General features: G+C 44.2%; 2 protein-coding genes and 1 long non-coding RNA gene across 3 annotated transcripts in view; 2 read left to right on the top strand and 1 right to left on the bottom strand.

The window, feature by feature from the left end:
- Positions 1–291: 291 nt before the first annotated feature.
- LOC141752808 (alpha-2-antiplasmin-like) lies at positions 292–9958 on the bottom strand. Its single transcript, XM_074610999.1, has 9 exons — positions 9802–9958; positions 6765–6833; positions 6420–6675; positions 4858–5001; positions 4686–4728; positions 3594–3739; positions 2735–2877; positions 1553–1757; positions 292–1200 (listed from the first exon to the last, which is right to left on the bottom strand). Exons 2-9 carry the CDS (start codon positions 6816–6818, stop codon positions 755–757), a joined length of 1437 nt encoding a protein of 478 aa, XP_074467100.1. The 5' UTR covers positions 6819–6833; positions 9802–9958; the 3' UTR covers positions 292–754.
- A 4945-nt stretch (positions 9959–14903) lies between these two features.
- LOC141752869 (Na(+)/citrate cotransporter-like) overlaps positions 14904–27129 on the top strand; it is a 17115-nt gene continuing 4889 nt past the window's right edge. Inside the window, exons 1-8 of the mRNA XM_074611109.1 lie at positions 14904–15205; positions 17189–17317; positions 17590–17726; positions 17996–18204; positions 18348–18518; positions 19334–19520; positions 20004–20126; positions 20231–20443. Coding sequence (XP_074467210.1) covers positions 15092–15205; positions 17189–17317; positions 17590–17726; positions 17996–18204; positions 18348–18518; positions 19334–19520; positions 20004–20126; positions 20231–20443 — 1283 coding nt within the window. The 5' untranslated portion in view covers positions 14904–15091. The remainder of the gene's footprint in view (positions 15206–17188; positions 17318–17589; positions 17727–17995; positions 18205–18347; positions 18519–19333; positions 19521–20003; positions 20127–20230; positions 20444–27129) is intronic.
- LOC141752870 (uncharacterized) lies at positions 21349–21731 on the top strand. Its single transcript, XR_012590360.1, has 3 exons — positions 21349–21413; positions 21479–21495; positions 21529–21731. It is a non-coding gene; the product is annotated as an uncharacterized LOC141752870 (long non-coding RNA).

Genomic DNA, 27129 nt, shown 5'->3' with positions numbered 1-27129 from the left:
CTGACGTGTGTCTCCTCACTGTGTTGAGAGATGCTCCTTCATGTCTATGTAGAGCGAGCACAAGCGCCAGCAACAGGACGCTGACTTTAGTTGACTTAACGGACACAGGTGAAGCTGTTAACAACACATTTCTGATTCTTACTAATAGTCCCTTTAAATAAAGTGTTAGCTTTTGGTTCATAATTTTGTCCTAAACCAGTCTGGAAGAGACCTGCAATCCTGGGAAAAAACTGGTTTCCGTTTCTCGCACTTGAAGCGTTAACTTCACTCAAACCAATAAAGCTCTCCGTCCACAAATCAAATCAATTTATTGTGTCAACGTTTTATTTTCTGTGACTGAATATCAAATTAAAATCATCACGTTGTAGATAAAACATCTGCAAAGAAAGAAAAAGACTTTTAACATCATAATACACGACTTGGTTTGTTGTTTTTGAATGAAAGAGTTTCATGTTTCTGTTTGACAGAATCTTCTTTCATCAGCTGGAAAACCTAATAAGTGTATTATAAACATCATTAAACACCCTATTTTAATCATCACATCAGAAACCTGACTAATTTGCTAAAAACATAATCAATGTGGAAAATGAATCCTCTGAATCTACTGAGAAGGAGAAGTTTGACAATTTGTGAAATACGCGGAGAGTTAAATCTCAGCGAGAAACCCAACAAGCATATTTCCAAAACAAGTCGAACTATTCCTTCAGATTTAAAGCTTCCGGCCGGTGCAGAGTCGCCTGGTTTCTTCTCGCCGTTACTTCCCATCGCCGCCCTCCAGTTCGTTCACAGGCTGCAGCTGCTTCCTCTCGGTGGCGGCGGCGACGCTACACGACTGCACCTTCGTCGCCTCGCTGCTCGAGCTGTTGCAGTGTTCGCTATCTGTGTCTCTTTTCTTGACGTTCTCCATCGCCGGTTGGTCGTTCATGGTGCTGAGGGGTATGGGGTCGTTGTCGGGGGCGGGGTTCGTGACGACGCCCATGAAGAGCGGGGCCAGGGAGGCGTCGTCGACGAGGGCGAAGAAGAAGGGGGAGTTGGCGGAGAAGAGGGACACGGAACGCATGGAGGTCACGACGGTGGTGGCGGACGCTTCCACGCCTTCCTCGCTGAGCTCTATGGTGCTGGCGTGGCGGACGCTCGCCACCGTCAGAGGCTGGTCGGAAATGCCGGAAAGGTCCGGACCTGAAAACAGAGAGCCAAGGCCTGATGGAGAGAATCAGAGAGAGAGAGAGAGAGAGAGAGAGAGACAGGAAACACGACATCGTTGGTTGACGTATGTTGATGCATCAGGATACTCAGTTTGATCATATTCACTTCCTGGTTTGGCACATTCAGGCTAAACTGACCAAAGACGTATATACGTAGACGCCGCATTAACTCCTGGACAACGTGGGCGACATATTGGACCAGGAAAGACTGGTCCAATATGGCGCCCACGTTGACGTATCGCTGCAACGGGCTGGAGCGTCCAATGCGGCGTCTATGTATACATGTCGGTATACCGAGTCCCGGTATCCAGACATCCCTTCAGTCTTAGTGGAGCTGATGTTCTCACCCATGCTGGTCAGCGCCTCCTGGAGCTCCTGGCGGTACTGCAGCTTCAGCTTGGGTAAGTTGACCTGCATCGTTTTCTCCTGAGGTAAACGTCTGTAGAGGTCGGAGATGTTCAGTCTGGGAAGCACCGCCGACACGTTTCCTCTGCCCGGCAACGGCTTCACGATTAAGAAGCTGGTGTTTCCCTTGAAGGGAAAACTGGCAACCTGCCGGAGAGAGAGACGGACTTCCTCTTTATTCCTCTTTAAAGACGGGTTTCTTATATAAAACATTACTGGGTTTCTCATTCAGGAGGCAAAACCTCTTCGGCAGCCGTTGTGATCAACGTAGATTTCTCATTGTTTGCTTGGCTCTCCTTTCCACGCTTCCCATTCATTGTAAGCAGCCGTGCAATGCATTCTGGTAGCGTGGTGGCGCAATTCGAGAGACGAACCGTCACGTCGGCCGCTCCTCATTTGCATAAAGTTGAGGTCTAGGATACATTATGCAAATCAGGGGCGTCCGACAGGACTCGCCGCCTCTGGAAACTCTCGAGAAACTTTTAAACTAACCGTTGTCGATCTAAAATAAAGACAGATTCATCAACTTCCTGGATTATTTCTCTCATTAAATGTTTTCAGAAACACGTTTCAGTGAACTATTTTCAGGACAAACGAGCCGCCATGTTGGTTCCGGTTTGAAAACTGGGAGCAGCAGCCCACGAGGGAAAGTGTTCCTGAGAAGACTGACGACGTGACATCATGACTGAACAATGTCCCCGTGAATGTTTGTGCTGTCAACAGTTCTTCGTGTATCGGTCTATGTCTCAGTCTACGTCTCGGTCTACGTCTCGTCTTAACGAGACTTATTGAACGAGGCCGACCGTCGGCCCACCGCTGATTGGGCTCTCCCCAGAGCCGCCCAGACGCACCAGCGACGGGACTGAGGCGGAGTCGGGAGCTGGCCGAGCAACTCGGAACAGCGAGCAGGTAGCAAGCGGAGACCGGGTAGGCCAGCCCACACTACACGCCGCTGCAGGTATGCTAACGAATAGCCCAGTGCTTCTTCATATGCCGGCTGACTAGCTTCGTAGTTACCCCTAGAGAGCCGTGTGAGTATGGACAGACCCCTATTGAGGCAAAGCTGGTTTAGCCGTGACACTACTGTGATGGACAGAATCGGCACCATCACCGATGTGACCTACCTGTGCTTCCAGTGCGGGATCGTCCAGCAGGCGGAGAGGGTACTGGGCCGACTTCATCATGTCCACCAACACCGAGTTCTGGTTGTCCAGGTAAAACGCTCCCTTGGAGGTGCCCAGGGGGTCAAATCGTGTCCGCCATTCACCTGACAAACACAATGGGGGGGGGGGGACTCATTAGTAAATCACCTGTGTTTGCATTTTAAGAACTAAGTTGGCACTTCATGATGAGCATTAGACTCTTTGCTGATGATGTTGTCCTTTTTGGCTCAGACCATGATCTCCAACAATTGGCATCCACTATGAAGATCAGTGTTGGGGCACCCCAATATCCTAACAGCAGACCACATAACCACATTGTCCACGGTTCGATTCCCGGCCAGGGACTCTTGTTGCACCTCATACCGCTTTCTCTCCCAGTGTTTCCGGTGTCTCCCTACACTACGACTGTCAAATAAAGGCATCCTTTCCCTCCAGATTGGTAGATTGCTCTGTCCAGCTGATGGGCAGCAACCAAACCCTCCAGGAAGAACGCCGAGCATCGATCCCAACTTTCGTAGTGGCCAAACGGCGGTACTACAACTTCCGTGTCCGTCAAATGATGCTATTGGGCCCAGAAATACTTTTTCCCATAGACTTACATTGGGAAAGAGACGTCTGTAACTCAGCGGATATTTAAATCATCAGGTACATACATACATACACACATACATAAATAAGTACCCTACACTTTAAAGATGAGCTTCATTGAGCAGTGAGTGTGACATTAAACGGCGTGGGAACGTGGAGGGACTGGATCAGAACCGTGGCCCTCTGACTACATGAATCCCCAAACTGACTGGTCTTTGGTGAGATGGTTCACCTTTGAAGTACACAGCGTTCATGAGCATCAGCAGCACGTTGTGTGGAATACTATCCAGGAAGTTGTGGATGTGACCGTTGGTGGCGTTCTCCACCCACTGGTTGACCTCCTCCACGGAGACCAGCGGGACGGGGGACGACTGGTACCTGAAGAGAAAAACATCTCTTAACTTCCACAGCAAACATGAAGACAACAGGACGGAAAGAAGAGGTCGGTAGAGACGTAAGAAAATTATCCATTATTACTGTGTTTACTTACTCGAACTGACATTTAATTTATGTACTTTATTGTCATGCAGACGTCAACAACAGAAAGTAAGTAGATTGTTCATTAGATTGTATATATATATATATATATATACAACATATATTTATTATTTTTACCCCTATCAAGGAGCTAGAGCCCCATAATTTATTATATCTCCAACTGTGCAATACTGACTAAACAGTGCAATATTTCAGCTGTGTAATAATCTCATTTACTCCGGTATTAACACGGCATTTATTTATACAGAACATTCAAACTAATATTCTTATTCTACACTATTCTTGCATTTTTATAAATGTGTGCATTTATATTATTTGCATATATCTTTTATATTTTTCAGCAGTATTATTTGCACTGTCGTTATATATATTTCTTATTTATATTTTTTTATGATTTCTCTATTTTCCAGATTGGAACTGGTCACATTATCTCCTCCAGCTTCAGCAGTTTAACCCATTTCCCTTCATGACCAGCAGCCGTCACTAGAGAGCTTTCCCTCCACCTCCTCATCCCCTCAGCTGTTCCCAATTGACCCATCAGCTCTCCAGTATATGGAGCTCTAAATCAACGCTCCTCTCCTCCCACATCTCTCTACTTGTTTGGTCAGTTTCCTGCTCTGAGACTCTTACCCTCACTGATCTCTAGTTTACAACATTTTGATTGTCTTTAGTCGTCCATCTTTGTCTCAGTTGTCTGAATTTGGGTCCAGATGTTGTGCTGAACCATTATCATTCACTCATTATATCTCAGGTGTGTGCAGGATGTTCAAACTCTGATGAAAAGCAGCTTCATTCAGTGTGTTAATGGTCTGATTGTAACTGATACCTGGCCAGAGATTCCTCAACAAAAGACAACTTCACTTCAAATCCTGAGAGAAAGAAAGAAAGAAAGAAAGAAAGAAAGAAAGAGAGAAGGGAGAGAAAATGTAAAAAAGTTGGATCAGACAAATTGTACAATAGATGTGTTTCAGCGGTTCAGCGGTCCTCAGAACACACACCTGGTCTCAGGTACATGCGAGTCGCCACCTCCAGCGACGTGTTCCTGAAGTGAGTCACGAGACCTCCCAGGATGTGGTGGTAACACGGCAGGCTGACGGCGTGGAGGCTCTCCAGCAGCAGCTTCTCCGTCTCATTACGAGCTCCTGAGAGACAAATTCAATCTGATCAACATGTTTCATAAAACAGGAACAGCTGATGGACCGTATACAGAATAAACATGAGCAGCCTTTTCAACATGTGGCTTTACATCTGCAAACATTTCCTCACTTTAAATCTGCTGCCACGCTATCAGCGTACTGACGGTGAAACCAGAGGAAAGGTTGTAAAATCAAAAGGTTTATCCAAGATTCCTGCGTAGCTCAGTTTACTCTGTTAACCTAAAGTTAACAAGTTTAACATCAGCAGCTGAAACAGAGCTGCTCACTCTGCAAGAACAAAGGAGCAGAGGACACTATTGGATTTGAACACAGCAAGGACGGCATCTTTTGACATCTTTATTCAACATAATTAATAGTTATTTTGCTAACTGTTAGGGCTGTCAAAATGGACCCCAAAATGACCCAAAAATGACCCAAAAATGTCCAAAAAAGTCCAAAAAAATGACCCAAAAATGACCAAAAATGACCCCAAAGATGACCCAAAAATGACCCAAAAATGACCCAAAAAAGGACCCAAAAATGTCCCCAAAAAATTACCCAAAAATGACTAAAAGATGATCCCAAAATGACCCAAAACATGACCCAAAACATGACCCAAAAAATTACCCCAAAATGACCAAAAAATTACCCCAAAATGACCCCAAAATGACCCAAAAATGACCCAAAAATTACCCCAAAATGACCCAAAAATGACCCAAAAATGACCCCAAAATGACCAAAAAATTACCCAAAAATGTCCCAAAAAAATTACCCAAAAATGACCCAAAAATGTCCAAAAATGACCCAAAAATGTCCAAAAAAATGACCCAAAAATGACCAAAAAATGTCCGATGAATGTCCAAAAGCCTGCTACAACCTAAAAAATTGCACGTTGCATTAATGCGTTCAAGAAATTAGTGCTGTTAAAACTAATTTGCGTTAACGTGTTATTATTGCGTTAACTTTGGTAATCTTAGACTCAGCTTGTCAGGTTCAGCTCTACATTCAGACTCGGCTCAACTTTAAGACCTTTGAACACCAAGTTCATATTTTTTGTCTGAAATTGTCGAACGTTTAAACATAAATATGACCTCACGTTGTGTCAATCACGTTTACACAGGGTCCTCGCGGCCCGCCGTTGTCGGTGTTCGGGCCCTAATAAGTACGGGAAAAAACAACGTCACAAACGTAACTTCCAAAACCAAACGGCCTCCTGGTTAAAGTCCTGTGTTTGTTGGACCCGTCCATCATCAGCAGTCTGTCTCTCTTTTTCTTCTCCGTCTCTAGCTCTGAGCGTAGCGTATTTACGAGGATGTGTTTACATTGCAGTCAGTACAGACTACATGGCGTACACATGACACGCCAAAAGCAACAGCGGCATTCTTATCCACGCTTATCGCCTCCTGCGTTATCGTGTCACTGACCTAAAGTGAGCTGAGCGAGGGCCAACGCCAGGCTGAGAGGTGATAGGATGACGTTGGGCTGCTGCGGACCAATAGGGAGCTTCTCCAGGAGCTGTAAACCCAGTCGCTCGATGGCGCCCCCTATCGCCCGGTGGTCCTCGGGGCTGAACACCCGCCCTCCTCCGCAGCCCTGAACCTCCTCATCCTCCTTCGTCTCCTTCTCCTCTTCATCGTCTACAGGAACGGAGACATCAGGAGCTGTTGTACTGAGGTCCTCCTGAAGACGGGAGGACAGAAGACAGGGTTCACTCTCTGATGAAACAGCTAGTAAAGTATTTAGTTTACTAGACGGAGGTTTGTTCTTACAGTTAGTCCCAGACAGCAGAGACAAAGCAAGAGAAGAAGAAGACACAGCTTCATTTCCAAACAACCAGCCTGAAAAACACAAAGACACATCATTAACCATGAGAACCATATATAGGATTACCAGAACACATTATTAGATTTCTAACTAATGATGGGATTGTAATATCTTTTGTCTCCTACATGTGGGCAGTAAATGGGCTGAAAATGGGCCCTATAAGGGATTGTCCACAGGTTCCATAACGACTCAATGTCAATGCCCACATGGATTTCATGCAGGATTACACTGGGTGTTTTGTGGGCCCCAACTGGGCAACATACCCAAGACCCATCTTGGTCCCAGCTTTAAGTTCTATGTGGGGACTACATGGGGACTACAAGGGCTGAAATGTGAGGGTTTGTCCACAGTTTCAATGTTAGCCCCATGCACTTATTTCCCAGTAGTAACCCAACTAGGACCCACACAGGTAGCCCACATGGGGAGCCCATGTGGGACCTACTTAGTTGACCCAAGTGGGCCCCAGATAAGATGCCCATTTCGGGCCCATACCCACTCGGTACCCAGGTACCCCCAGCATAACCCATGTGGTGCCCACATAACCATGTTGGCTGGGTAATGGACATTGATCTTTAGGGACCAGGAACCAAATCATACAAGACATCAAGGACTGTTGACCACCTGAACATAAAAATACTCTGACCAACATAATGTAGACATGAGGTATTTACTGAGTTGAGAGTTTTGGGGATTCAGCAGTTAAATCCTCCAAATTCCGTCCAACGAAGGACACATTTCCTGCTCCTAAGTTATCTGATTAACTGCCTCGTGTGTCTTGAACGCACCTCATGACGAACAACGTCACTATTATTACCTGAAAATGAAACGTAACCTTCGGTCACGGTGAACGAGGAATAAATCAACAACAATAGAATCTGCAGCAACCGGACCAGATTTAGGTATCGGTTCTGGTTTCTGTTTGTAGTCCGAGTAGTATCGACCAATCACATTGGAGCAGGCTTTGGTTGAATGCAGGTAAACAGTCTGTGTGGAGACCAAAAGAGGCGGAAAGCATTGGTTGAAATGCAATCTGGGAACCCACCGGCTGTCATCTGACGATGATTTAACTTTTTATTGGTTTAAAATGAGCTTAAAACAAAATCAAACAACGTAAAACAATCCGGTCGTAGACGTCGTCTCTCAACTCCACCTCCAGTCTCGCATCTCAAGTTGCTATTCATCCATCTATCCATCCATCCATCCATCTATCTATCTATCCATCCATCCATCCATCCATCCATCTATCCATCTATCCATCTATCATCCATCCATCCATCCATCCATCCATCCATCTATCCATCTATCCATCTATCCATCTATCCATCCATCTATCCATCCATCTATCCATCCATCCATCCATCCATCCATCTATCCATCTATCCATCCATCTATCCATCCATCCATCCATCTATCCATCTATCCATCTATCCATCTATCCATCCATCTATCCATCCATCTATCCATCCATCCATCCATCCATCTATCCATCTATCCATCCATCTATCCATCCATCTATCCATCCATCCATCCATCTATCCATCTATCCATCTATCCATCCATCTATCCATCCATCTATCCATCTATCATCCATCCATCCATCTATCCATCCATCCATCTATCATCTATCCATCCATCTATCCATCTATCCATCTATCCATCCATCTATCCATCCATTTATCCATCCATCCATCTATCATCCATCCATCCATCTATCCATCCATCTATCCATCTATCATCCATCCATCCATCTATCCATCCATCCATCCATTTTCTTCCACTAATCCGGGGCCGGGTCGTGGGGGCAGGAGGTCAGAGGTCAAGGGACCCCTTTGAAAATGGACATGACAGTTTTTCCTCGCCAGAATTTAGCGTAAGTTTGGAGTGCCAGCTAGTCTGACATGGTTGGTACCGATGGATTCATCAGGTTCTCTAGTTCACTATGATACCAGGATCTTCACTCTAGCTTTAAAACTGAGCCGCTACAACCTAAAAATCACAAGTTGTGTTAATGCGTTAAAGAAATTAGTGGCGTTAAAACGAGTTTGCGCTAACGTGTCATTATCACGTTAACTTTGACAGCCCTAGTTTTTTAGTGACGTTTGTGTTTTTTGTTGCGTTGTTTCCAAACGTTTTTTACATAGGTCTAGAAAAAACACCATGGTTGGGATAAAATTTGTATTTTAAGCCCAACTAGGTGGTTTTGTTGCCTAAACCTAACTGCGGCCGTTACCGTAGTTTTGTTGCGTGGCGTAAACACCTTCCCGTGACATCAGGTTGTTTTTTTAGAACAAATATTCAAATGTAATTTTTGGCCAATTTTGGCCCTACTGGTACACGTTCACATGAGAATAGCATGCTAGCATGTATGTTAGCATTAATCTTGACGTTCAACTGAAGCTGTAGTTGGTTTAGAGTTGTCTTGTCAGGAACTAGAGTGGTTTATCATGTTGTCCTGTTGATGCTGCTGCAGGAGACGTCAGACAATCCATCCAGATGTTATCAGGATATTTTAGTCTGGACCAAAGTGTCTGATGGACGGACGGACATCGTCGTCCACAGAGCTACGATGCATCGGGCTAAAGCTGCGTATTGACGTTGTTATTCATGGTGACGTTGTCTACCAGTGGACCCGTTTAGTAGCTTTAGAGTCACTTGAGGTTTCCGATGTGGCCGCTGTGTTTACCAGAAGACTAAAGGTTACTGTTTCAGAAGTGTTTTTGGCTGAGCTGCAATACGCTGAATACACAGAACACAGAATACACTGAACTACATGAACCATACGACTCAACCAACACCGAGTACCAGATAAGACCTCATATACACAGTCTGGATCTGTGGATCTATAGAGTAGTAGCTTCTAACTCCACCACTCGTTCTATATCTGTATAAACTACAGGTTGTTTTAGCTGAAACTGACTGAAACTTCTGTCCAGACGCTGATTCAGTCCCAGAAGACGTTGGGTGAAGTGGAGTGGAACTCACCTGGCTTGTGTCTGATGTGGAGGCAGACGATGAGAAAGCTAAAAGGTGATTAAAATAAGAGTAAAGACGGATGTGTGCAACCTTCTCTGGGCTGGACGGCGTAGTGGCTGGACTCCCCGGCTGACGCCCCCACCATGCTCCGTTAATGATCAACCACCACTGATCCCGGCTCGATGTTTGGACACTACAGTATGTCAAACTAAAGAGACACACTGGACAGTTGTCAACATCTCTAGAGATGACAAAGACAGTCAAACTAAAGAGACACACTGGACGGTTGTAAACGTCTCTAGAGACGACAAAGACAGTCAAAATACAGAGACACACTGGACGGTTGTAAACGTCTCTAGAGACGACAAAGACAGTCAAAATACAGAGACACACTGGACGGGTGTAAACGTCTCTAGAGACGACAAAGACAGTCAAAATACAGAGACACACTGGACGGGTGTAAACGTCTCTAGAGACGACAAAGACAGTCAAAATATTTGGCTGTGAACGCGTCTTAGCGGCCGAGAGACGATCACATTCATTGATTAAGGTTCTCACAGTAAACTGATGTATTTCCAGTAGTACGTTAGATACTACGACACAGTAAACTGATGTATCAGTAGTACGTTAGATACTACGACACAGTAAACTGATGTATCAGTAGTACGTTAGATACTACGACACAGTAAACTGTCTGTAGTCTGACTCTTTACTCTGAAATACTCTGAAGGAACGCCATCATTTAGGAAAATCCACCACCCAGAGACTCACTACTGACTCACATACTGTATCTAAAACATGACAAAATCACACGTATAACTTCATATCTTTATCATTATCATCACAGTCACCTTCTGTATGTAATAATCATGAACTAGAACGCTAAACTACAGTAAGCAAAAATAAACTAAACTAAGCTAAACAACAATGCTGAACTAAAGTAAACAAGGCTAAAACAAAGGGAACTAAACAACAAATCTAAACTAAACTAAGCTAAACTAAACTATAAACAACAAAGATATATTAAACTAATCTCTAAACTAAAACACAAAACTAAACTAAACTAGATTAAACTAAGATAAACTAATCAAGACCAGATTAAATTTATATAAACTAAGATAAACTAAACCAAACTAATCGAAACAAAACAAACCAACAAAGCTAAACTAATATAAACTAATCTAGACTAGATTAAACTAAGATAAACTAAACTAATCTATATTAAACCAAGTTAAACTTATATAAACTAAAATAAACTAAACCAAACTAATCTAAACTAAACAAAGTTAAACCAAACTAACAAAACTAAACTAAACTAGGCTAGATTAAACTAAAATGAACTGAACTAAACTAATCTGAACTAGACTATCTCTAGTCTCCCAGTGGAGGGTAAAGTGAGTCTGGGACTGTTTAGTGACTCGTCCTCCAGCTTCGTGGCCTCGTGGCGTTCTACTCTACACATACATCAGCACACAGCGAGGGCGTGGGCGTGGGCGTGTGTTTACCTTGTTCTGACCGCCTGGTTCCAGCTGAACGCCCCCACAATGCACGTCTGTAACAAACAGGGTCCTCACGCCACCTCCGTTCACCTCGATCCTCCTGATCCTCCTGATCCTGAGGTTGGTTTCATTATTACGATATAAAAATCTCCCACATTATATTATTATTATTATTATTATTATTATTATTATTATTATTATTATTATTATTATTATTATTATTATGTAAATATCACCCACATTATATTATTATTATTATTATTATTATTATTATGTAAATACCACACACATTATATTATTATTTGTATTGTTATTGTTATTATTATTATAATTATTATAATAATAATTACTATTCTTATTATTATGTAACTATCACCCACATTATATTATTATTATTATTATTATTATGTAAATATCACCCACATTATATTATTATATTATTATTATTATTATTATTATTATTATTATGTAAATATCACCCACATTATATTATTATTATTATTATTATTATGTAAATACCACACACATTATATTATTATTTGTATTGTTATTGTTATTATTATTATAATTATTATAATAATAATTACTATTCTTATTATTATGTAACTATCACCCACATTATATTATCATTATTATTATTATTATTGTTGTTGTTATTATTATTATTATTATTATTATTATTATTATTATTATTATTATTATTATGTAAATATCACCCACAGTGTGATTAAAGGATCTGTTTATTTAACGGGGTGATGTTCTTTGTTCAAATGAACACAAACACATTCAACTAATTATTGATCGTTTTTATTCATTCTCCAGAAGATAAAAATGGTTAAATTTAGCACCAAATCTGAGTAACATATTCTGAAACAATTTATGAGACATAATAGAACATGGGAATGACAATCATATACTTCTATCTTCTATACTACTCTAACAAGTATACTTTATGTAGTAAGTATACTAATATCAATGTAAGTGTACTACTTCAATATGTCTTGGGACTAAATTGGCTCTTTTTAGTGTATAAAAGTATACTTTAAGTATAAGAATAGTAAACTCTGAGTACACAAACACCTAAGTTTTATTTTATACTGCAACTATACAGACTATATATAAGTATACTGATAGTTTACTAGTTTTATACTTTATAGTCGAAGTATACTCTCTTATTTTAAGTTTTAAAGAAGTATACTAATATCACACTGGAATAGACTTATTTTCGGTCCCCTACACCTCTAAAACAGAGGGCAGGATAGTAAAGGGTTAACTCTCAATTCATCACGATGGTGCTACATCTTTAATCCTCCCCCTAGAAACACAGAACCACAGATTTGTCAGCAGATGTCGCCATTTTACCAGCATCACTATTTACATCTGAATGGCTTCATTACAAAATATACTTTCTACTTTAATGTGGGTGCCACTTAATGACTCACAATTATTATAACTTTAATTTAACCGTTGTTTTCTGTATATTTTTTCAGGTTTTAACCACTTTGTTGGATCAGATGTAACAGAGATTTCACTGATTTTCAACCGGTTGTTTTACATCAGAGTGATGAAAGTCCGACATGTGAACACTCCTAATGCACAAAAGCCTGGTTAATAATAGAGCCGTACAAGACGGTATCATCAGCATAAAGACAGACATTGCAACGCTCAGTTGGAAAATTATTATTATTTATGTGTAACAACGAGGCTAAAAATACTGATCATTCTGATTGTGTTGTTTTTGTTGTCATTTCAGCATCATGCTGTTCTGTGTTTATATTTATTAATCCATCACTTCATTAGTTTTTAAACATCTTTCCAAAAGACTGCAGCTGAAAGTAAACCAACAGCAGCACATTTACAGAAATGTTGATTAACGTGTGTTGTCCTTATATATATATATAAAGAAATGAAAGTACATGCACGATCCTGTTGTGTCCACTGGGTGGCAGCAGAGGACAAACTGATGTCTCTCTTCACTCGACTGAGTGCTGAGAGACTCTGGTGGATCCAATGAGCCCAACTGGATTCATGTGTGATGATGTTAATCCCCATAGGAGACATTTCATTGACCTCACTGTATAAAATGACCTGTGGTGACCTCTAGGACAATCACAGCCTCATGAAACTTTACAGCCACAAACTAGAGACCTAGAGCATTCAGAGGATGGATGGATCAAACTAGAGACCTAGAGCATTCAGAGGATGGATGGATCAAACTAGAGACCTAGAGCATTCAGAGGATGGATGGATCAAACTAGAGACCTAGAGCATTCAGAGGATGGATGGATCAAACTAGAGACCTAGAGCATTCAGAGGATGGATGGATCAAACTAGAGACCTAGAGCATTCAGAGGATGGATGGCTCAAACTAGAGACCTAGAGCATTCAGAGGATGGATGGATCAAACTAGAGACCTAGAGCATTCAGAGGATGGATGGATCAAACTAGAGACCTAGAGCATTCAGAGGATGGATGGATCAGACTAGAGACCTAGAGCATTCAGAGGATGGATGGATCAAACTAGAGACCTAGAGCATTCAGAGGATGGATGGATCAAACTAGAGACCTAGAGTATTCAGAGGATGGATGGATCAAACTAGAGACCTAGAGCATTCAGAGGATGGATGGATCAAACTAGAGACCTAGAGCATTCAGAGGATGGATGGATCAGACTAGAGACCTAGAGCATTCAGAGGATGGATGGATCAAACTAGAGACCTAGAGCATTCAGAGGATGGATGGATCAAACTAGAGACCTAGAGCATTCAGGGGATGGATGGATCAAACTAGAGACCTAGAGCATTCAGAGGATGGATGGATCAGACTAGAGACCTAGAGCATTCAGAGGATGGATGGATCAAACTAGAGACCTAGAGCATTCAGAGGATGGATGGATCAGACTAGAGACCTAGAGCATTCAGAGGATGGATGGATCAGACTAGAGACCTAGAGCATTCAGAGGATGGATGGATCAAACTAGAGACCTAGAGCATTCAGAGGATGGATGGATCAAACTACAAACCTAGAGCATTCAGAGGATGGATGGATCAGACTAGAGACCTAGAGCATTCAGAGGATGGATGGATCAGACTAGAGACCTAGAGCATTCAGAGGATGGATGGATCAAACTACAAACCTAGAGCATTCAGAGGATGGATGGATCAGACTAGAGACCTAGAGCATTCAGGGGGGGGTTTCTGCTCACCATCCAATCATGTCAAGAGTTTTCGATCCCAAATCACAGCATGTCTTCTTCTCTGGTGTTCCTGAAGGTCTTGGTGTCTTAATGTGGTTTTCTGGAGGATTATTGATCATTCCCCAGTGGTAAAAAAAATGGTTAAGTTTAGCACCAAGTTAGTGAAACAAATGGTATCAACCCAAAAACTGCTGCAACACAATAGAGCATGGGGATGATTCTGATCATCAGTTATAATCCTGTTATCTTCAGATATCTGCTGCTTCAGAACAAACTGTGAACTTCAGCTGATTCTGTTGAATTAGTGCAGAAAAAAGATAAAAAGTGACGTAAACGGGAGATCCGATTTCCTCTCCTGTGTTTACTCTGAGATAAAGACTGCAGGGGCACAGTGTGTGTGTGTGTGTGTGTGTGTGTGTGTGTGTGTGTCGCTCACATAGAGTTAATATTTAGTGTCAACGGTGAAATGCATCTCCAATAAGAGAGAAAGAAGGAAGGAGGGCAGCAGACAGAGAGAGAGAGCAGAGAGAGGAGACTCATTGATACCGGTGTTACTCTGACTTTAGTCATTTAGACTTCATCATCATCATCATCATCACCATCCATGGCGGTTCTTCCTCTACGGGTGAGAATGTTGCGGCAGGTGTGGAGGTTGAAGGGCGTCGTCATCCTCGTCTGCAGCCCGTTCATCCTGCTGCCGCTCGCCTTCAGCACCACGGTGAGACCAGTTTAACCAGTCTAAATAACCAGTTTACTGATCACTTGCAGTTTAACCTCTTTGACCTGACGGACCCGGTACCGGAGCTGTGTGTTAAAACACTGCCTTTAGAAACAACATAACATCCTGTGGTGGTCTTTCTTTCTGAATAGTTTCTAAAAGACGAGGCCTTAACGCGACTAAAACAACACTCCAAGTGGATTTTGTCCAAATAAAGTTTGTTTGACAATGATTTCAATATTTTAGTTACAAAATCAACGCAAGAGAAATTGTATTTTTACTTTATAATATTTTGACCGTTTTTATATTGAATGTACATACTTCACTTTGGATTATTTTCTGTTGTCTTATCTATATTGTTATTGATCTTATTTGTTATTATCTAAGTTTTACTTGATCATACATCATTATTATAATAAACTACTCCTTTTGGAGTCAAAATCATACAATTTAGTTGTTTTTTATTGAGGTCCAGACTGTTTAAAAGTTACTGAGAGCAACAACAACAACAACAACAACAACAACAACAACAACAACAACAACAACTTTCATCTATTTAAGGGATATCTTTTTACTTCCTGACACATTAACAGGCTTCATTGTGTCCTTTAACAGCTGTTTAGATTGTTGTCAGGCCATTAAAGAGGCGTTATCAGTCATTATAAGCCCATAGATGTGGGTCAGTAGGGGCCTACTACACCCCATAGTATATTCACATGGTAGATCACTGAAAAAAGGTATAAAAAACACAACAACGACCTTGGTAATAATGCAAACACCAGACTTTAACCAGGAGGCCACTATTGGTGCCCCGTGTGAGGCGAAAAGTCAACGTTGATTTATTTGTCACGTAACTTCCGTACTTAAGTTACCGCATTTCTTGAGTTATTTTAACTCAAACCATGATCTTTTCCTAAAGCTAACTAAGTAGTTTTATTTTGAAAAGACTGGACATTTGTAGGAAAATGCACAAAAAATCTGTTGTTGAAAGTCGTGCTGAGCGTCACGAAAAAAAAAAGCGAAATTCATGTTTATGTACACGAATCTAATAGATTAAATTGTGTGACTATTTCAAGAACTGTTTTGATTGGACAGATTCTCTCCCGTCAGCAGCTCAGACTCCCAGCAGCCACTGGGGCTCTTTAACGGATCACTTCACCTCATCGTTATTCAGCCTCTCTCTGAGTTCTCACATTGTTCACCACATGCAGCTTCACACGGATTCTCCTAAACGTTTGTTTCATATATAACAAAATACCTCATATACATCAGTCACGTGTTTCTTTCTATTGAACCATCACTACTCACGTGGATGTTTCAGCTCTTACGTTTGTAGTTTTGTCCGTCGGTTCTGTTGGTTTTGAGAACTTTGACTCACCATATTCTCAGCTGGATTCTGGAGTCCAGCAGGTGAATGAGTCTAAATCAACACGTCTTCACCTTTCTACAAAAACACCACTCGTTTTTCTAGTTTTATATGTTATATAACGAGGCTTTGAACACAGATGTGACAATGAGACGGACTGACACCAATCAGAACCTCCTTATACTTTAAAATCCCCTTAAAATGTTGGTATTGATATAAAGTATTTAATCTTTTTGATTCGTGTACATCGACACAAAATCCACTTTTTTTCGTGACGCTCAGCACGACTTTCAACAAAGTATTTTTTGTGCGTTTTCCTACGAATGTCCGGTCTTTCCAAAATAAAACAACTTAATAAAACTACTTTGTTAGGTTTAGGAAAGATCGACTTGGTTAGGTTTAGGCAACAAACTACTCAGTTAGGTTTAGGAAAAGATTGAAATTCAGATGGAAACGTGACGACTGTAAGTTGTTGTGGGTCTTAGAATTAATATTAACCTGGAATGTTTTTATCTCTGTGTGTGTGTGTGTGTGTGTGTGTGTGTGTGTGTGTGTGTGTGTGTGTGTGTGTGTGTGTGTGTGTGTGTGTGTGTGTGTGTGTGTGTGTGTGTGCGTAGGAGGCGGCCTGTGCTTATGTCATCGCCCTCATGGCGTTGTACTGGTGCACTGAGGTGCTGCCGCTGGCGGTGACGGCGTTGCTGCCGACCATCCTGTTCCCCGTCCTCGGCATCATGGAGTCTAAAGACGTGAGACTCACACAAACACTCAGAGTACTACAGCTGGTACTACTAACTACTGCAGTATGACACAGTCTGCAGACATACTGTGGATATATTACATTAGAGAGTTAATATAAAAAGCCTTTAACAACAACAGAGGCTCGTTACAGGTTGAATACCAGTAAGCAGTAAATATCAGCTGTTGAGACGTATAAAGGAGCTTTACTCACAACAAGTATTACATTATTGAATATAAACTGTGTTGACGTTATTAGTAAATACTCTCTGTTGTTGTCCAGGTGTGTATGCAGTACCTGAAGGACACCAACATGCTGTTTGTGGGGGGGCTGATGGTGGCCGTCGCCGTGGAGCACTGGAACCTCCACAAACGCATCGCGCTCCGAGTTCTGCTGATGGTCGGCGTCCGACCCGCCCTGTGAGTCACATGATCTCCTGCTCTGTACTGCACCAGGATGAATGTTTGAGTTACTAACAGGGATATAGGACAACATGTACAACATGTATTAAAACAAACGAGTAAGTGTAGAGTGCCTACAACTTGGTTTTTGGTCGTCACCAACCTGGTCCTGGTCCTGGTCCTGGTCCTGGTCCTGGTCCTGGTCCTGGTCCTGGTCCTGGTCCTTGTTTTCTGGTCTTGTTTGTTGATGAGGATTGTTGTCTATCTCCTCTTCCTTTGTCTCCAAGGTTGATGCTGGGGTTCATGGGAGTGACGGCCTTCCTGTCCATGTGGATCAGCAACACGGCCACCACCGCCATGATGGTCCCCATCGTCCAGGCCGTCCTGGAACAGCTCCACGGCAACGTAGACCCCGAACCCTCCTCCAAGACCCAGAGAGGGAGTGTAGACCTACATCAGGAACATCAGGAGAAAGCCAGCAGCGTCCTGGAGAACGGTACGACTGATGCACTGTGCTGCCGGGATATTTAAAAGCTGTTGTCATTGGAGATAATCCAGAGCTACGCAGAATCGTCCAATATCAGTGTTCTCGTCTGGTGGTTCGGTTGAGACGTTGAACTTGTGAATGTTTCCTTCCAGGTGTGAACGGGGCAACATTCACACAAGGCAACCCGGAGAAAACCAGCAACCTACCAGACAACATGTCCTCTGAGCAGGAACTGTTGTCAGAGGATCAGATGGACAGACGGGAGGACGTCAAACCGACACCACAAGACAAACCTCCATCAGACTGCAGCCACAGTGAGACTGGTGAGTCCACAGACGACATTCAATAAAGACATCTGTTTACATCCTTTAAAGCCTGTTTATCCCCCTTATAGAAGAAAGACAGAGAATAATAGTAGGAGTGATTTAAGGTTTAACGAGATCACAGCTATAACACAGACTGAATAAAGACTCTAGTCTCAGATGTCGGAGCATTCTTAGACATCAATACGGAGGATTTTGGACGTCAGTCAAAACAGCATTACTGCTCCATGATAATGTTATTTAAAGGTTAATAACGGTTGTCTCTCTGCAGCAAGTTGTTTTTCATAGAAATGAAGTGAAACCAACAGCGGTGCCATGCTATCGTTACGAAAATACACACTCTCCACGCAACAAACAGAATGTTATTATGTGGAATGACCTTCCCGTTTTGTATGTTGGAGAAGTTAGTCTTTTAACCAAAACCATGTTCTTCTCCTAAACCTAACCAAGTAGTTTTGTTGCCTAAACCTTTCTGTATAATAATTAGCCATGTGCTTCTGTTTGTTAAATGAAGAGTGTGTATTTCCAGAGCAATGGGCCGTCGCAAAAGTGTGTTTGTTGGTTTGCTTTTGGGACAACGGGATGTCGGACAAATAGCCTTTTGGTCCAATCGGACATTTTTCAGACTATCGGGGGTTTTGGAATAATCTGAACATTGGTCAGTCCGCCAACAGCTGTCTGCCAACAGCTGTCTGCCAACAGCTCTCTGCAGGGAGGATAACATCAATCTAAAAACTGATGCATGATGTGTAAAATGATCAGAACTGGTACTTAGTAGTAAAACACTGAATGAGTCTACAAACTGTGGTTGTTAGTGGTCGTCTCCGTGGAGAAGGCGGCCGTCTGTCAGATGGAGCTGGAGGAGCTGAGCGACGAAGAGGAGGAGAGGAGGAGGATGAGTAAAGGACTCCTGCTGTGTGTCTGCTACGCCGCCAGCATCGGAGGCACCGCCACTCTGACCGGAACCGGACCCAACCTGGTCCTGATGGGACAGATGAGCGAGTAGGTGCTAACACACAAACACAGACGGAAACACGGAAACACGGAAACACGGACTGATCCACAACAACATAAATGAGCCAGTAACACTCGTTACTTTGACGAGAGAATTAATGTTGTAGTTTGAAGTTAAGAAGTTTAACCAAAGAGTATAGAAGCAAAGAGACGAAACTCTGGTGTTGTTTTGACAACAGCCGCTACCGCCATTTTGGACTGAACGCGCTTGTTATATTTATAATATTTCATTGTTCAACTTATTTCAGTAGAATCTGACAATAGGATAGAAATAATGTAGTTTTACTTTTGTACGTCTCTTTGTAGGAGGACGTTTTACTGGCGTCCGGTAGTCGCTTTCAGTCCAAAATGGCGGAAGCGTAGCTCTGCTGCTGGGCGCTGATGTTGACATGGAACCAACTATTGACTTTCACTTCTTGGCGATATACGTTCTTTCACTCTTAACATAATCTGTGACTTCCTGTCTCGTAGACTCTTCCCTCAGAACGGCGACGTGATCAACTTTGCGTCCTGGTTTGCGTTCGCCTTCCCCACCATGGTGCTGATGCTGACGCTGGCCTGGTTCTGGCTGCAGTTCCTCTACATCGGCTGCAAGTGAGTCACCAGAACCCCCAAACTAAAGAAGAAACAAACCGTCCACCTGCACTTTAATTTGCAGATCATTAAATGTACAAAGTTGTGATGTTGACTCGTTGCAGCCTGCGGAGGACGTGGGGTTGCGGCGTGGTGCAGACGGAGAAGGAGCGAGCGGCGTACGAAGTGATCAGAGACGAGCACCGGCGGTTGGGACCGGTGACTTACGGAGAGGTCAGTGTCCTGGCGCTCCTCGTCCTCATGGTGGTGCTGTGGTTCACACGAGACCCGCGCTTCATGGACGGCTGGGCGACCCACGTCTTCAACGCCAAGGCTGAGTGAGTACCAACGAACCAGGATACCAGTACATGTTGTGTATTCGGTTGTCGGTTCGTTCTTCTCATCAGCAGGGAAACAATGCTAGAACAATGTTAAATAAGTTTAGATTTAATTGACTCTCATTGGATGTGAGACGTGTGAACATGTTTCCTCTGTGTGTTTCTATCTACACAGTCTGGTATGTAGTTCTTCTCTAACCTAGAACACGTTCCTGTGTTGATGTAAAGTGGAACACAGACTCGGTTCAGCTGAATGAATGAACTCAGAGTGTTGTTGGAGGCAGACCTTGCCTCGGGGCAAACACACAGGAATCAGAGGCGATGAACAAACAGAGGAAGCGTGTCCTGGGTACAAACTGTAGACCGAATTCTGTCACCGCATGAACCCAACACACATCAAGTCACCGAGGCCGCCGGCGTTCTCACCTTTCACCTGCTAGGATGAAGAAACATCACTCAGCTCTTCACACGTCAAGTTCTGCTGTCAAACTTTATATATTTAGATTATTATTCAACCCCAAAAAAAGAAGCAATGCATCCAGACTGCAGAACTTTTGAGTTCAAACTCAAACTCCAACGTCAGGTGAAGAAGTCTGCGTAGGTCGGAGGTTAGGGTGGATGGATGGATCAAATAAACCAACGGATCCTCGTACAGCGGTTCGTAGGATATCTACACATGTACAGCAACACGGGTCAGTTTCTGCTCGTTACATACGTACAGGCTTTTCAAAATAAACCTCCGTCTTCACAGGAAACTACTTGGTTAGGTTTAGGAAATGATCGTGGTTTGGGTTAAAATAACAACGGAGGGGTCGTACAGATCTCTTCTCATGAGATCACGTTGGTACGGCAAACATCTGTACACATCTGGAGACATTTTTTGGTCCCTATGTAGGAAGACGACGCCTCGTTATCAAAACTCTGATTGATTTGAGATCAACAGCAGCCAATCAGAGACCTCTAACCTGAGGTCAGCTGTACCTGAGGTGACCTGTACCTGAGGTCAGCTGTACCTGATGTGACCTCTAACCTGAGGTGACCTCTAACCTGAGGTGACCTCCAACCTGAGGTCAGCTGTACCAGAGGTCAGCTGTGTGTCGCCACAGGAAGGAAGTCATACGTGTTCACATGTCATAGTGATCTCATCAGTGTTTTGTGGGTCACATGACCAGCGCAGGATGTCATCGATCTGTTTGTCCTGGAGGATGTTTTTGTCCTGAAAAAAACACAACTTCATTTCTCAGAAGAGACGAAAACAATAACAACCTCTTCAGAATCAGGAGGTTTGATTGAAGGATCAAACAAACTGCAAATTCACCCGACAAAAACACTACAGCATGTAAAAGGTGAAACCTGCACAGAGAGAAACTGTCTCACGTCAGATCAGTCTGTAAAGATATAATCAATGATTCCTGACAAGGATCCTGATATATCTGACTGAAAATCAAACATGTTTACTGGATTCATTTAGAGATTTCACAAAGTAAAAGTCCCTAGAAGTGGATGATTCGACTTGTTCCCTTCATGGTCGAGAGGTAAACAAGTTAACAACAATCACAATAAATCACAATATATATCGAATCAGCACCAAAGTATGGTGATAGTAACAAATCAGGAGATAGGTGGAACATCCCAGACCTACTACCAACCATGTCAGACCAGCTGGTCATGAAGGAGGTTAAATAACGCTCCAAACTGTCATGTCCATGTTCAAAGGGGTCCCTTGACCTCTGACCTCCAGATCAGTGAATGTAAATGGGTTCTATGGGTACCCACGAGTCTCCCCTTTACAGACATGCCCACTTTATGATCATCACATGCAGTTTGGGGCAAGTCATAGTCAAGTCAGCACACTGACACACTGACAGCTGTTGTTGCCTGTTGGGCTGCAGTTTGACATGTTATGATTGGAGCATATTGTTTTATGCTAAATGCAGTACCTGTGAGGGTTTCTGGATCAATATCTGTTATTGATCTGTGTTGTTCATTGATTTACAATAATAAATATATACATACATTTACATAAAGCAGCATATTATACACTCCCATGTTGATAAGAGGGTTAAATACTGGACTAATCTCCTTTAAGGTTCATTTAGAACAGATGAAAGTCAGATGTGTCTCCTGGACTGGTTTTAAAGAGGGGTGGGGGGGTAGTGGGGGGGTCAGTCACCTTGGACCTGCCGTTTGTGTACGCTGATGATTTCAACATGTTTCCTGATTACGCAGGTTGATGGTTGATAGTGAAGCTCAACTTTTACCTCCAATCCTCCGACTGGAAACCCTGATAGATCAGGACACGACACCGCCGGCTTTAATTCAGATTCTATACTGACGATGCAGAAATAACCATCACCCCCTTTAATCAGCCCTTTACACCCGTCAGTAACAGGTACTCTGTTCTCTACCTGCTCAGCATCAAGCAGCAGACCGACTCCGTTAGTCGACCGGCTGGTGAACATAGAGGAGACTTTAGCAGCTAAAGATACAGATTTATAAATCTGAGTTTGTTTGTATGAAATAGTTTTCGTCCTGTCATGGAGACGTGAGTCAGACTTCATGTGACGAGTTTAAAGTTCCTGTCTGTAACTTGTTCAGGTATAAATCATTGCCGGTCGGTGTCTCATGGTCTCTCGTGTGTCTCATGGTCTCTCGTGTGTCTCATGGTCTCTCGTGTGTCTCATGGTCTCTCGTGTGTCTCATGGTCTCTCGTGTGTCTCCTGGTCTCTCGTGTGTCTCATGGTCTCTCGTGTGTCTCCTGGTCTCTCGTGTGTCTCATGGTCTCTCGTGTGTCTCATGGTCTCTCGTGTGTCTCATGGTCTCTCGTGTGTCTCGTGGTCTCTCGTGTGTCTCATGGTCTCTCGTGTGTCTCATGGTCTCTCATGTGTCTCATGGTCTCTCATGTGTCTCATGGTCTCTCGTGTGTCTCATGGTCTCTCGTGTGTCTCGTGGTCTCTCGTGTGTCTCCTGGTCTCTCGTGTGTCTCATGGTCTCTCGTGTGTCTCCTGGTCTCTCGTGTGTCTCATGGTCTCTCGTGTGTCTCATGGTCTCTCGTGTGTCTCATGGTCTCTCGTGTGTCTCGTGGTCTCTCGTGTGTCTCATGGTCTCTCGTGTGTCTCATGGTCTCTCATGTGTCTCATGGTCTCTCATGTGTCTCATGGTCTCTCGTGTGTCTCATGGTCTCTCGTGTGTCTCGTGGTCTCTCGTGTGTCTCCTGGTCTCTCGTGTGTCTCATGGTCTCTCGTGTGTCTCCTGGTCTCTCGTGTGTCTCATGGTCTCTCGTGTGTCTCATGGTCTCTCGTGTGTCTCATGGTCTCTCGTGTGTCTCGTGGTCTCTCGTGTGTCTCATGGTCTCTCGTGTGTCTCATGGTCTCTCGTGTGTCTCATGGTCTCTCGTGTGTCTCATGGTCTCTCGTGTGTCTCATGGTCTCTCGTGTGTCTCGTGGTCTCTCGTGTGTCTCATGGTCTCTCGTGTGTCTCCTGGTCTCTCGTGTGTCTCATGGTCTCTCGTGTGTCTCATGGTCTCTCGTGTGTCTCGTGGTCTCTCGTGTGTCTCGTGGTCTCTCGTGTGTCTCATGGTCTCTCGTGTGTCTCGTGGTCTCTCGTGTGTCTCGTGGTCTCTCGTGTGTCTCATGGTCTCTCGTGTGTCTCATGGTCTCTCGTGTGTCTCATGGTCTCGTGTGTCTCATGGTCTCGTGTGTGTCTCATGGTCTCTCGTGTGTCTCCTGGTCTCTCGTGTGTCTCGTGGTCTCTCATGTGTCTCGTGGTCTCTCGTGTGTCTCGTGGTCTCTCATGTGTCTCGTGGTCTCTCGTGTGTCTCGTGGTCTCTCGTGTGTCTCATGGTCTCTCGTGTGTCTCCTGGTCTCTCGTGTGTCTCGTGGTCTCTCGTGTGTCTCGTGGTCTCTCGTGTGTCTCCTGGTCTCTCGTGTGTCTCATGGTCTCTCGTGTGTCTCCTGGTCTCTCGTGTGTCTCATGGTCTCTCGTGTGTCTCATGGTCTCTCGTGTGTCTCGTGGTCTCTCGTGTGTCTCATGGTCTCTCGTGTGTCTCCTGGTCTCTCGTGTGTCTCGTGGTCTCTCGTGTGTCTCCTGGTCTCTCGTGTGTCTCATGGTCTCTCGTGTGTCTCATGGTCTCTCGTGTGTCTCATGGTCTCTCGTGTGTCTCATGGTCTCTCGTGTGTCTCCTGGTCTCTCGTGTGTCTCCTGGTCTCTCGTGTGTCTCATGGTCTCTCGTGTGTCTCATGGTCTCTCGTGTGTCTCATGGTCTCTCGTGTGTCTCCTGGTCTCTCGTGTGTCTCATGGTCTCTCGTGTGTCTCCTGGTCTCTCGTGTGTCTCCTGGTCTCTCGTGTGTCTCATGGTCTCTCGTGTGTCTCCTGGTCTCTCGTGTGTCTCATGGTCTCTCGTGTGTCTCGTGGTCTCTCGTGTGTCTCATGGTCTCTCGTGTGTCTCATGGTCTCTCGTGTGTCTCCTGGTCTCTCGTGTGTCTCATGGTCTCTCGTGTGTCTCATGGTCTCTCGTGTGTCTCATGGTCTCTCGTGTGTCTCATGGTCTCTCGTGTGTCTCATGGTCTCTCGTGTGTCTCATGGTCTCTCGTGTGTCTCATGGTCTCTCGTGTGTCTCATGGTCTCTCGTGTGTCTCATGGTCTCTCGTGTGTCTCATGGTCTCTCGTGTGTCTCCTGGTCTCTCATGTGTCTCATGGTCTCTCGTGTGTCTCATGGTCTCTCGTGTGTCTCATGGTCTCTCATGGTCTCTCGTGTGTCTCATGGTCTCTCGTGTGTCTCGTGTGTCTCCTGGTCTCTCGTGTGTCTCATGGTCTCTCGTGTGTCTCCTGGTCTCTCGTGTGTCTCATGGTCTCTCGTGTGTCTCCTGGTCTCTCGTGTGTCTCGTGGTCTCTCGTGTGTCTCGTGGTCTCTCGTGTGTCTCGTGGTCTCTCATGTGTCTCGTGGTCTCTCGTGTGTCTCGTGGTCTCTCGTGTGTCTCGTGGTCTCTCGTGTGTCTCGTGGTCTCTCGTGTGTCTCGTGGTCTCTCGTGTGTCTCGTGGTCTCTCGTGTGTCTCGTGGTCTCTCGTGTGTCTCCTGGTCTCATGGTCTCTCGTGTGTCTCATGGTCTCATGGTCTCTCGTGTGTCTCATGGTCTCATGGTCTCTCGTGTGTCTCATGGTCTCTCGTGTGTCTCCTGGTCTCTCGTGTGTCTCATGGTCTCTCGTGTGTCTCATGGTCTCATGGTCTCTCGTGTGTCTCCTGGTCTCTCGTGTGTCTCATGGTCTCTCGTGTGTCTCCTGGTCTCTCGTGTGTCTCATGGTCTCATGGTCTCTCGTGTGTCTCCTGGTCTCTCGTGTGTCTCCTGGTCTCTCGTGTGTCTCATGGTCTCTCGTGTGTCTCATGGTCTCATGGTCTCTCGTGTGTCTCCTGGTCTCTCGTGTGTCTCCTGGTCTCTCGTGTGTCTCATGGTCTCTCGTGTGTCTCATGGTCTCATGGTCTCTCGTGTGTCTCATGGTCTCTCGTGTGTCTCCTGGTCTCTCGTGTGTCTCATGGTCTCTCGTGTGTCTCATGGTCTCATGGTCTCTCGTGTGTCTCCTGGTCTCTCGTGTGTCTCATGGTCTCTCGTGTGTCTCATGGTCTCTCGTGTGTCTCATGGTCTCTCGTGTGTCTCCGCTGTTCAGACTCAGACTCCAACACAAACTCCAGTGAAGCACCAAAACCTCTTGGTTGTATCTGGTGAAGCTGTTAAACAGTGTTGGCCGCGGTCGGAGGACGCGGGGGAGACCGTAGCTTTGGTCTCCAGGACCGGAGTCTCTGCTCCTCTGCTCCTCTGCTCCTCTGCCTGCCTTCACTCACACACCGTGCTCCTTCTCTCTCTCTCTCTCCACCTCTCACGTGCATGCTGCTCACTCCACACTGCAGAAGAGTTAGTTTAGCTCTGAGAATATCTAGTGAATGTTCAGTGGACGTTTGTGCAGAAATAACTGCTGCAGCTCCTCCAGACCAACAGAGGTTTCCCGTGTCTTGTGAAGTGACGGGGCTCCGCAGAGAGAAACGTTATCGTCTCCCCCGTTCCCTCCGGCCGCGGTCGGGAGGCTGAGGCGGGAAAAGCCAACACTAGGATCAGCATTGATTCATGGAGAGACCTTGGTCTGGTCAGCTAACATTACTGCCAAGCAGCTGAAATATAGAGTGATATTGTGCTTTTAGCTGACGTGTGTCTCCTCACTGTGTTGAGTGATGCTCCTTCATGTCTATGTAGAGCGAGCACAAGCGCCAGCAACAGGACGCTGACTTTAGTTGACTTAACGGACACAGGTGAAGCTGTTAACAACACATTATGATTCTTTCTGTTTGCACGGTGCGTCTTGATTTCTTTGGCATGAATTAGAATGCTTTTAAACATGATATAATATTAATATAAATATATAATATTCTTATAGTTAGTTTAAATCTAATCTAATCCTTTAACGCTGTGTATTCTTAATATCTCATCAGTTCGGTGTCTGCAGGGGAAGTCTCCCTCCTGGACTCTGTTTTTTTGAATGAAAGGTTTTAAAAAGAGGATCTGAGAATCAGCCAGATCAAACAGCGTGTGGTGAAACGTCCATTCATGAAATGAGCGGCTGGTGTTGCATCATGTTCTCCGTTACTCCACGCTGACGGAGGTCGGAGGTCAGAGGAGACGGAGCCGAGAACGATCACA

This window comes from Sebastes fasciatus, chromosome 16, assembly GCF_043250625.1.
Source record: "Sebastes fasciatus isolate fSebFas1 chromosome 16, fSebFas1.pri, whole genome shotgun sequence".
Classification (NCBI taxonomy): domain Eukaryota; kingdom Metazoa; phylum Chordata; class Actinopteri; order Perciformes; family Sebastidae; genus Sebastes; species Sebastes fasciatus.
Note: the sequence above shows the minus strand (reverse complement) of the source record. Positions and strands in the feature narration are given on the sequence as shown.